The 12,170-nt window shown below is 44.9% G+C and overlaps 1 protein-coding gene across 1 annotated transcript in view; it reads right to left on the bottom strand.

Annotated features, from left to right (window-relative positions):
- Window positions 1–1,880: 1,880 nt before the first annotated feature.
- LOC144761788 (pantetheine hydrolase VNN2-like) overlaps window positions 1,881–12,170 on the bottom strand; it is a 157,309-nt gene continuing 147,019 nt past the window's right edge. Inside the window, exon 7 of the mRNA XM_078647034.1 lies at window positions 1,881–2,663. Coding sequence (XP_078503160.1) covers window positions 2,556–2,663 — 108 coding nt within the window. The 3' untranslated portion in view covers window positions 1,881–2,555. The remainder of the gene's footprint in view (window positions 2,664–12,170) is intronic.

Genomic DNA, 12,170 nt, shown 5'->3' with positions numbered 1-12,170 from the left:
TTAATTTGTGCCGGTGCTTTCCGGTGCTTAGCACCGGCACTTAATTGTCAGGGCCAGGTCTACACTTAGACTTATACACAGGATGCAACTCATCTTCAAAAGGTGCTTCAAAAACTGTAGGTTACTTTTGAGTCAAAGAGTCTTATCGGAGATAACAATATTCGTGAAACAAATTGGAGGTGGGACCAAAGGTCACATACATTTAGTAATAACTACTTCTTGACTGCCTCATAGTTTCTCGACAAAAGAGCCTTCCAGAACGAGTTCAGATTCGCCTTGCGTCACTGCTCATATAACCATGATGATTCACGATTAGGACGTTGTACAGCTTTCAGGAACTATGGGGCATATTATCATTTTTAGCTGCTTCATTGTGGAATTCCCTCCCTTTGACTCTGCGACACAGTAAGGACCTCCTTGCCTTTAGGAAGGCATTTAAAACTTTTCTTTTTTCTCAGGCTTATTGTAAATAGTGATTATATGTCTTTTATGTACTGTTATGTTTGACTCTCTCACCAGCGCCAAGAAGCCCTTGGGCGTATGTGCGCTTAACAAGTAATAAATAACATAACATAACATAACATCAAGGGGGCGATAGGAAATTATCACCGCCGCCGCTAAGTGGCTATAATTCTATCGCCCTATTAGCAAGCTGTCGCTAACAGCAGTTAGCGACAGCTTGTAGGCGATAGCGAGCGGTTTGGGGCCCACTTTGCATGTCAGCGATATTTATCGCTAATGACATGCAAAGTGGCGTACCCAACCTGTTAGCAACTGAAAGCAGTCGGTAACATCGCTATCGCCTATTACCAACACAGGCGTAGCGATGCAAATATTCGCGCTAAAGTGGGAATGTCTCCAAAAACTAACGCCTGCTCAGACCAGTTCTTAGCCATTATATCCAATGGAAGGTGGATATAATGGCTAAGACCCTGTTAGCGATAATGCGTGAATATAGCTGTATTCTCAGCGATATTCAAGGATTTTGCCGCTATCGCCGGGAATTTTACCGCTTTTGAGATAAACGTTGCTAATAGCACGTTATCTCAGCGATAAAATCCGGTGATGCGCCGCGATAAAAAAATTGTGGCTAAGCCTACTTAGCGATAAATATCGCTATTTGTTGGTAATGTGCCCCTATGTATGGTGGACAGCACATCATTCCGAGCTGCCAGCGCATTGAAGCAGGTGTCTATGCTTGAAAAGAAAAAGTAAATAAAACACTCAAACCCGCCTGCTACACAGTTGTAGGAGTGGAATGGATGGTTAGTAGTTGTGTTGTTACCATCATTGGAAGCATGGCAGGGGGAATGTGTGGTGCAAGCAGCAGTGGCCTTATTAGGAGAGCCCCGGCACTTATTATTTTACAAATTAAGCACTGCCAAAGAGACGTGTGCAGTGTAAACTGGTTGAGTGAGCACCACTCCCATGTTGCCAATCAGTAACAATGCCCGGCCCTTAAACACTGCTCTGGCTGAGAGCAGTGAAAAATAAAATGGTAATTCATTTTATTACTGTTTTATTTTCCACTTTTGCTGCACTGGCAACAGGGAGACAATGCTCTTCCGCCCTAATACAGTGGGCCACCACTGAGGATAAGGTTACCTTTATGATGATAGTGTCACTACTAATTAGTAAGTGCACTGTCATTGCCCTCGAATCAACTCCTTAACCTTTGGCTGAAAATATATAACTGTTGTCTTAATTACTGATATAGTAACTGTAAAGTATGTACCCTTCCAAGGAATGGATGGTGACCGCATGTGAATGTTTCCAGATGTACAAATCTCTATGGCAAATGCCACACGAAAATTTTACAGGTCATGTGAAAACTAGGTTAACATTCAGGAAAATGAGTGCCATATTGTACAAGAATCTCACATGTAAAATGTTTTTATTCTCACTGTCTTAGATAATTAAAATGTGCATTTTTCTATTTTCATATATTGTTTCAAGCATCTCAAAGCGATTAACTTGTACTATGATTTTACTCTGTACAAAAAACTCCAATTGATTACTATTTTTTGAATTTGTACTTCTTCACAGAAATAACATGGTCACGAATGGAAACCATAGATACAAAATGTCCTTTATAGCAACCACCTCCAAATACAAATCACATCTCATAATGGCTGGAATTATAAACATACTAGTATAGTAATAATGAGTTAAATAAACAAGCATTTACATTTTGTGCAAGTAGTTCATTTATTACATGATCATACACTTTTAATTGTTAGAAATAATTCTATTATGCAATAAAGTGATATATTTACATGGGCTTCTCTTAATGAACATGGATGTGTTGTTTTTGTATCACTGTAAACAATAAGAAAGTTATATTCCAGAGCATTAACTGCATTTTGTTTTTAGAAAGAAAGAGAAGTTACTGATTGAAGCTGTGCTGAATGATAATAATTTTCTTAGAAAAGGGTTTACTCTGTCATCTGAACAGTACTATGATGTTCTCCGTGCATTTTCCGTTATACAGCATCCTGATATTGAATACATTTTCCATAATTTTGTAATATTTTTTAAAGCTATCATCAACATTATCAAAGCTTAGGTGGGTCCTTTTCATACCATCGGCCTAAGAGTGTCGCTGTTAAAAGAGGCTTGTTCGACACTGTGCTTCTGCTCACTAAGCGTCCATCCTGTAAAACCTGATTTAAAAAGAGAGAGAGAATGCAGTATTATTGAACACTCCTATGAAATGATCAAATCAATCTTCCTAAGAATGTCCTGCATGTAGGAGGACTATGGGCCATAGGTACAAAAGCATGTTTGCAGTCGAAAATGGCCCAATTCGCAGAATCTAACAGTTTCTGACTCCAAAAATGTGTTTTCATATCTACAAAAAACAAATTACGATTTAATAACATGCTACCAAATCATAATTTGTGTTTAGCGATTTGGTATTTGGTAGAGGGCTTTTTGGGAGTCTGTTCCAAGTACCGAATTGCAGTGCTATGTATGAATGTTTTGCAACCGAATTATGGTCGTAAACAGAAATTTTTTACTGACATCTCAAGGATGGCGTAAACCATTCACAAATGGGAATGGGTCTCCACGGGACCACTTCTCTTTTGTGAATGTTGAAAGAAATATGATTTAAGAACATGCAGCAGTCTAAGGGAAAAAAATAAAACTTGAACATTTCATTTAATTTTTTTAAATGCATCCTGTTTCACTTTAAGGAAAGCGGGCTGCTTTTAGGAAAAAAAAAATGCTTTATTAAAATGCAAGCAGACAGCAGCAGGCCACCATTCATGTGATGGCTGCAATTCCCAATGTGTTGCACATTGCGACCTTCCCCAGGTCTATTTGCGAACCTATTAGAAATTTGTATCTGAAGTTTTTTTTACATTTGTAATTGTGATATCCTAATTGTGAGTCAGTGAACATCTCAATTAGGAAATCACAATCCCTAGTTTTCGTACATATGGCCCTATATTTTCCTCTAAGATATCTGTGTGCTTAAAAATATGCTTACAATCTTACAAAGTGAAAGAGGTATACATTCTTCTCCCCTGTGTTCCATATTTTCCACATCAAGCAAAGCCTTTGATCTTTATAGATTGGTAGATTCGCAGTATGAGGTTCGTGCATGATGAGGCATCTTTCAGGCTCAGAATGACTTTGGTTACACCTAAAAGGAGGCCACTAGAGTTTGACGTGCATTACAACCTGAATAGAGAACATGCTCACCCCTCCAGCCCCTGGCTGAACGCCTTGTCACGGCGCTAAAGAACAATCACAACGCTGCATTGCAGCATTGTGATTGGCTTCGGGGAGGGAGCCTGGCTGCCTGCTTCCTGTTCCTGGGTTCAGGAGAGCAGGAGCACAGAAGACGCCGGACCCGGCCTCGAGGTCAGATTAAAAGAAATATATATTTACAACCTCCGCTCAACCCCGCCCCTTTAGTGTCCTTTCCCGCATCCCAGCTATCCAGTCAACCATGCACCACTTAATGCGCAGCAGGCGTACCACTGGTGCACCAAAGGCAAGCCCGTCTGCGTCCGCCCAGCCCTGAATTGCGACCAGCACCAAGGACCCTTCATCTCGGACACTCCACCACTACGACGCCAGCACCCTCCTCGCCATCAGCCCTAGACGCCACACCGCCTACCATCTAGCATTACTGTAGAATTCCCCTGCACCCTGCGCCTGCTGAAACTGCAAACGCAACTTCTGCCACATCAGCACACCAGTGCCTCCTGCCGCCTAGCTGACCAACAGCACAGCCAACCTGCTGAACTGCATCCTCCTCAACAGACATCTGGGACCTCCTCAATGCCACCTCTTTAGATACCGCCCTGTTTACAGAAACCTGGAGCTACCTCTGCCCCTTAACCGGACATCACCATCCACAACAGCTACAAACTCTCCCGCACGGACTACCACAAGTACCCAGGAGGAGTCATTGCCATTGTCTAAAAAAGCACACTATGACTGACCAAACACTCTAATGAACCGACGGCTACCATGGAACAACTCCACTTCCAGGTCCGGACCAACCCCAACCCCAACTCCACCCTCCGTGGCACCCTTGTCTACAGGCCCCCCGGCCCATGAACCCCCATTCACTGATGTCATTGTAGATCTCATCGCAACTCAGGCTCTCCCAACCACTGACTACATCCTACTTAGACACCTCAACTTCCACCTGGACAACTCCAGTGACCAGACCACCACCACCCTCCTGGCGAAAATCGTCAGCATAGGACTCAAGCAGTTAGTCACTGCGCCAACCTAAATAGCCGAACACACGCTCCACCCTGTCTTCTCCGCCAGTGGTCATTTCAACTACAGTCACACCACCGAACTCTCTTGGACCGACTATCATATTATACATCACGCCTTCACCACATCCACTGTACACCACCACCATCATCAACCCCCCAGCTGCAACTGGACCAAGGCCATCGAAGATGTTTTCGGCAACTCCCTCAGCACCACCACTCCGTCAATGCTTACAGACGCCGACACCGCAGCTCGTAAACTCCACAGATGGAGCTCCAACTGCACCAACACTATGACAGCTCCTCCGTGTCAGAGGACTGAGCATCTGGGGGTCGCTGGTCACCGGGGATGCCAAACTAGATACTGTACAAAGGGATGCATCTAGGCAAATGTGTGACCTTGTGAACCCCTATGCCAGATTATACCTGTGTTAGGTAGGATGTATGCAGGGTGGGCGTTCCCACGCAACAAAGCCTCATAAGAGGGGGTGCAGTGAAATCTATTAGTTTGCACTGCGACAATTCTAGGACGCCACTGCGTCAAAACCTTACGTCTGCCTGATGGCGGGAGTAAGGGTGACGCAGTGCCATAGGGATAGGCCTGCCCCATGCATTGCTGGAGTTGCGTCATGCTTGCAACAAAATTGCAGCAATGTTTAACTTTAGCACCGACAGATACATCAGGAATACTGACATATCTGTAAATCCTTGTGACATGTCGCACCTTACAGTAAATACAGCTCATCTGTGCTGTCGCAAGGAGGGAGCAGTGAAAAGTGTGCCAACACTGTTTTGTTGCAGCTATGCAACACTATTCATGAATGCGGCCCAGGACTGCGCCCTATCTTATTCTGGGGCGCATTCCTGAGATTTTGTTATGGCGCAGGGCAACGCACAAAAACCTCTGAATTGAGGCCCCAAGTGTTTGCACCAAATTTAAAACCAGCTATTTTCTGGTCTTAAAAAACTGCGTCTAACTGAACTTAAAAGGCAGTTTTTGGGATTTTGCACCGTACAAGGTATTCCTTGTAAATATCGCAAAGTGGGGTTGGCAGCAGTTTTTTCACAGGAACGCCCACCTTGTATCTCGTTTTCGTTATCTTTTGCTAACAGAAGTGGCGATCTTTAAAATGCAAGTTTTCGCTGGATAAGTGGCGCTATCTCCAGTTAGAGGCAACTTGTAAATAAGGCGATAAAAAAACAGCAAAACATTGATGCTAGGTTGGTGTTAAGTCCTTGAACATATGCCAGTATGTCTTCAAAAGTCTTGAGGACAAACTGCGCAGACTCCATTTCTCAGCTTTCCATCTGCAGCTAACCTCACCCTTTCCCTATTCGTTAAAGGTTCCCATTCTCCTGTGACAAGTTGGGAAAGGGTTGAGTGACCATGCTGTCCACTCCCTAAGTCACGTGAAGGTCCAGCGCGCCAGGGCTTCGTTTTAGAATGCCGTGGGTAATTTTACCTCCACGTCATCAGGGGGTGGAGATTGGTCTTCAATGCTATGTCTTTGCAGAGCTGATAACCTGACAGGCAGGCATACACTATAGACTTTGGCCGTGTCTGTTGCAGTGTGTCATCACGAGTCATCATCACAGCTACAAACAAGTAGGATGAGTGTCAGTATGCACAGCCCCGGGCCTCAGCAAGAGATGCGTGTTTTTTTTGTTTGAAGAAGCAAATTGAAAGACTCTCCTTTTATTTAGGAAATGGTCTTTATTGGGGGTGAAATTAAAGGGGGCGGAGCCCCTACGTCTATGGACAGAAACAGCCGCTGTCTACGACTCCTGCCTATGAATTAATATTCCTGGGATAATTAACTAAACTGCTGAAGTGTTATATTAACAACAGTGGTTATCATATGCGTTTTATAATAATACACTTCTCTCGCAGTAGTGGGACTTAGTGAGGGAGAGCATGAAGTGTGAAGGGGAAAGAGAAGTAGGATGTTAATTAATGGGTAAGGAAATGCAAGCAGAATTTTTTAAAACCCTTCAAGGTACAAGAGATGCATGTTAAGAATGGAGTACAAAGATAGACAAGCATTTACAATGCAATGGTTTTGCCTTTGTTAAAGTTAGAGCTATTGGCATTGCTCTTGACATTTTTATTTATGTTTTTTTAACATAAATAAATGGCATTGTCATTTACAATGCCAATAGCTTAATCTGTCGCAAATGCCACCCACAAACACCCACAGAGATCCCCCCACACACACACAGCGCCCCCCACACACACCCACACAGAGCCCTCCACACATACACTCACACAGAGCCCCCCACACACACACCCACACAGAGCCCCCCCCCCCCCCACAGAGCCCTCCCACACACACCCACACAGAGACGAAGTATGCTACATTTAATGCGAGTCACAGGGCTTTCTACAACATCGTTGATGAGCCGTGAGACAGTAGTGACATTATAACACTCTGGCTTTAGATCTCATCCACAGAGGATACCAGACCCTTCTGGTGTGCATTAGTTATCATTTTAACTGCTCCACTCTGCTATAATGTGAACAACACAAACCTATATTTTGTAAGCTGTAGCGCTGAAGTAAAGTGTTATTTTGACTGATTTGTACAGATTCTAAATTCTTAATCCAGCACCATCTCTAGACTGAGACTAACTTTTCGACCATGCTACACCGGGGAAACCAATACTCAAAAAGTGTACCTACTGCATTTTTTAACATGTCAATCATACCAAAAGCCTTAGGACACCAATGGTGAACAAGTTTCTTGCTTAAGAACCGCTGAGTCACCACTGACTGCCTAAGGGCACAGCGAGAAGACCTGGTTGTTCCATCGCATTGAAATCAGCACTTAATCTTTCCTGTTGCCTCGACCATACGTGTGGCTGTCGTGCAGATATGTGGATACCCCCAGGTTCTTACCACATGTAGCTTAAATTGCTTTGCTGCCGAATAGGCTAGAGCCGGTCATTCATTTCCACCCTTGGGAATGTGGCAATGTTTCTTTTAAGTCTTTTGACGTTTTATTCACGGGTTTCCTTTAACACCGAGTATCTTTTCCCGCTCTTTGTAAGTATCCAGGCGCTGAAGTAAATTCTTATGACCAGTAAAACCTCTACAGCCACGTGCTCTTAAGGCCGCTCTAGTTTAGTGAGACTAGCTGTCCTCTGATCGTCAAAAGCGGTTGGATAGAGGCGAGAGGATGTGGCGTTATGGCCAGAGCTGCCGACTTTTGAATAGGGGAATCCGGTTCTGTTTAGGTGTCAGCTCGACATCCTGTGATTTTGGTTACGTCACTTACACTCCATGTGCCCCAATATGAATGTGTCCATGTGTAATGTAGCTGGTGCTCGTGTAAAGTGCTACAGGTCCTTCAGGCCTGTTTCGCGCTATTTAAAGCTGAAAAAAGACAGTAGGTAATGGAAGTTGTTTTTGTATGAGTGAAGTGACAGTTATACATGCTCGTCTCAGTGAAAATAAAATTAGTGAGAATTGACACACTTATATTTTTTCAACTTTGCAAATTTGCATCACTGTTTTGTTTTAAATAACTTAAAAATCAAGTTCACCCTGCATGGAAAGTAGCAGTTGGCAGCGAACAGAATAAAATTTTTCCTTACATATCAGCTGGTTTACCAGGGAGCCACGTGAAGGCATGTTCCAAGAGACATTCTGAGACATAGTTTATTTCTGCGGTAATTCGGTCCTTTCTGTCCTGTGAAGATGTTGGTTTAGGGACTTCTTCCCCTGTGTTGCACTTTGACATGCAGGTTCAGGCTCCTCGTGATGGTGTAATATATTCGTATTAATGTTCGCGCTACGGGGGGGACACCGACAATGTGTCCCGGCGCCCCTCCCTCTCCTCCTGCCCCACTCACCGGGTGTGCAAGCAAGGATGGGCCAACGTGGGAGCCTCGCAGGCTCTGAATAAACAAATGCCCCCTTGAGCCTCTCCCAGGCTCTAAATGACAAAGCACTGGCCCCTTGGAGCCTCGCTGGGCTCTACAACAAAGGATGCCCCCAGAGCCTCTCTGGACTCTCTAAGAGCAAAGTTGCAGCCTCACTGGGCTGTTGGGGTCCCTCACGGGGGACCCGGGAACACTGGGGCGCCTTCTTGAGCCTCGTGGGCTCTTAGCCAAAAGATGCCCCCTGAGCCCTCAGGCTCCAAATGCGGAATGCAGGCTGATGCCCCTCGTGGGGTTGGGCACCAATGCGGGGGCCTCGTTGGAGCGGCCCACTGCCAGTCGGGGCCACTCGGTGATGGGTGTGAGGAGCCCCGCACCTCCCGGAGAACAACAACCCGGCTCTTGCACTCACCGGGTCTCTGCAGGCAAGGGCTCCTCTGCTTCTGTTCCGGTCCGTGGGCGGCTTCACGAGAGCTCCCGCTCCTCGGGGCTCTCTCTGCACACTCCTCCCCCTCTCTCTCCTGAGCTCTCCCTCGCCTTGGGAGCCGAGGGGGGGGGGAGAAGGAAAGACGCCGGCTTCTCCTCGCACCGGAGCGCGGGGTGGCCTCCCGTCCGCTTCCGGCTGTCTCTAGGTCCTGCCCCCGGCCTGCCTGACTTCCGGGTCGCGGCTGCAGCCAATCGCAGCGTGGCCCTGGGGTCGGGAGGCGGGACAACGTCTCCTGATTTCTCCCCGGCCGACGGCAGTGAAAGCACGGGGCAATGCCGGGTGGGCACCGGCTTGTGTTAAATAAACAATAATCGAGGTGGGCACTCGATCGGAGCATTTACAAGGGGCCGGAGACACAGACCGCGGGAGGGGGGGCGGGACCGGGCACACCGAGAGGGGGGGCGGGAAAGGACACGCCGACAGCGGGAGAGGGGGGGCGGGAACGGACACACGGGGAGAGGGGGTCGGGAACGGACACACGGGGAGAGGGGGGCGGGAAAGGGTAATCAAAAGGCAGAGCACTCACCTGGACTTCTTGGAGCAACGAGAAGTCGACGGGCCCCGGCGCCATCTTCGGCGCAATGACAAAAACATGACTTGAGGAAAGCAAAAAAATAACCACGCCCACCGCCGCATGACTACACAGAGGGAACGCCCATGGAAAAAATCTCGGGAACGCCCCCGAATCTGATCCGGGATTGACGGACAGAGCCTTCTCCCAATGGCTAGCCTCCATTTATGGAGCTAGCCAATGGGAGGAGGGGGCGGATACCCGACCCCACAGAGAAAAACATAAGATTTTGCTAGCGCATGCGTACTTCGTACGCATTGGCTAGGCAAAACCTAAAAAGGAATTGAGAGCATGTACCAGGGGAATTGAATTAGGCAGAGTTAATGGGTGGTAAATGAGGAAAGGGGATCAGAAGTGTGTCCGTCCATCTTGTAGAACTGTAGAATGAATATTTAAACACTGTTTATGGGCGGGATCGCAATAGTCTCAAAAGCCATGAAACAAACATACAATGCATGGATCAGGAGAATTGATTAACAAGTGGGAGGACACATTGTTTCAACCGATGAACGGTAGCGACCATTAGGCCTGAATTTGCAGTGACACTGGAACCCAGGCATGTGAGGGGCCTACCACGCTCACATTTTTTATGAGTTTTACTAGCCAACTTAGGAGTTGATGGCTTATTCCTTTGCTTCTGTTATGTCATGTGGCAACCTTGCCATGCTACTGCTCAATGGCTGCAACATTAAGATCAGTCTAATTTAATCAGCCCAAATAATAGGTGTGATTACTAGAGCCCCAGGAACACATTCTGCAGCATGGAAGCGGTAAATTGATAAATGTTGTATGGGGCTTTACAGAGCTGCAGGTATTTTGGGGGTTTGTGGAAATAACAGAAAAATAAATTGAAACAATCATAAAAACATTTTAATGATATAGAGCAACCACTCTCATCCTTGTGACTTCTGTGGACCCCCACTTAGTCACTACTGGAAGCTAGGAACCCAGCCTCAGCAATTTCTAGTTTTTTAACCTCAAAACAATACACAAAAATAAAGAAACAAATATAAATCAGAAAAAACATATTATGAACTGTTTTATTTAATTCACACACAAAAAATATACAAAAACAAAATTTGTTGAAGGTTGAAGCTTTTGAAAGTTTGGTTTATTTCAAAAAGATGAAAAAATATGCTATACTTTAGCATTTCACTTGTCTTTATTTTTTCTAATGCATGCTCTTTTTTTTTGTGGCACATGCCAATGTCACTTGAAGCCACCATTCGTCCAAACTAGATTCTGTTTGTTGTACTTGCACTGCTCCTACAGATCAAGCTACAGGTATGCACTTAGTTTTTAGACTCTAGTTTCTAATTCTCTGAAATGTATTTAGTGTATTCAAAATGTAAAATTTTACATTTTGCTTTTATGTGTAAAGGCATTGTTTATCTGCTAATATTTAATTTTCTAAACATTCATAGGCCTTCTACGTAGGCATTGAAGACCCCAGGTTAAGAACTACTGATCTAGAGGCAACATGACAGAATATAAACAAGGAGAGCTGAGGACAAGCATACTAAGCTGTCGGAGAAAACATTGCTACATGAAAAGTTACCTAGTCAAAATTGATGGTGTAATATTATTGAACTAAAAATAGAAGGGCCACATAGATGTTTTTCTTTTTTTATTAAGTACACTGTAAAGCAAGGGTATCCACCATAGGCCCAGGGGAGCAAGACGCAAACCAGATTTTCAGGCTATCCTCATAAATAATTGTACATGAAATTTTTCCAAATAGAGATTATTCACATAGGCCCCGATTAGGATGCTTATCCGACTGCCATCGTAATCAGAGCCATAGAAAACCTGGTAGGAACTTGGATGGTCCCCCACTTGTAATTAAAGCAAACATTGTTGGTTCCAATCTTTTTGGCTTTTGTACATTGAAGGGGCAATCTTCAGTAATACACAGAAGCAGTAACATCTGGGTATATGTGGTGGAAGTGCATTTTCTCTACATAGTGACAATTTGTGTTCTACCGTAATCCAAGCTCTACCTGTGTTGTCGGCTAACGAGTATTACTAAATATTTTTATCAGTATATCAATGACGAAATGATTGACACAATTAAGGGAGCGGAAGTGGAGTAGTCTGAGAGCATTGAAGGTTTCGACGGAGCAGCACAAGATCTAAGAGGGCTAGGAGGCTGAAAGAGTGCAGGATGCACCTTGCAGAGCTTGGTACAAGGTGGATCAGTACAAGATTCCAGGTCAATGTAGCACATGGTTCAGAGGTGGAGGAGGCAGAACAGCACATTATCAAGTGTGCAGTACCGGGTCCAGGTAAGCTACATAAGGACTAGCGGTAGTTGTAGCACGTGTAAAATAAATGAAATTTGTCCTCGAATGTAAACTGTAAAAGTAATTTTCTTTTGACAAAGCTGACGCCTAATAATGATGGACCAAATTTACAAAGAGTTAATGCAATTCAGCGTAGCAAGTAAAGTTGCTGCGTTGCGTGAACAGGAGAGACCAGAACTACACTATAT

Source organism: Lissotriton helveticus, chromosome 6, assembly GCF_964261635.1.
Source record: "Lissotriton helveticus chromosome 6, aLisHel1.1, whole genome shotgun sequence".
In the NCBI taxonomy this organism is placed as follows: Eukaryota; Metazoa; Chordata; class Amphibia; order Caudata; family Salamandridae; genus Lissotriton; species Lissotriton helveticus.
The sequence above is the reverse complement of the archived record's forward strand: the minus strand, read 5'-3'. Positions and strand labels throughout refer to the sequence as shown.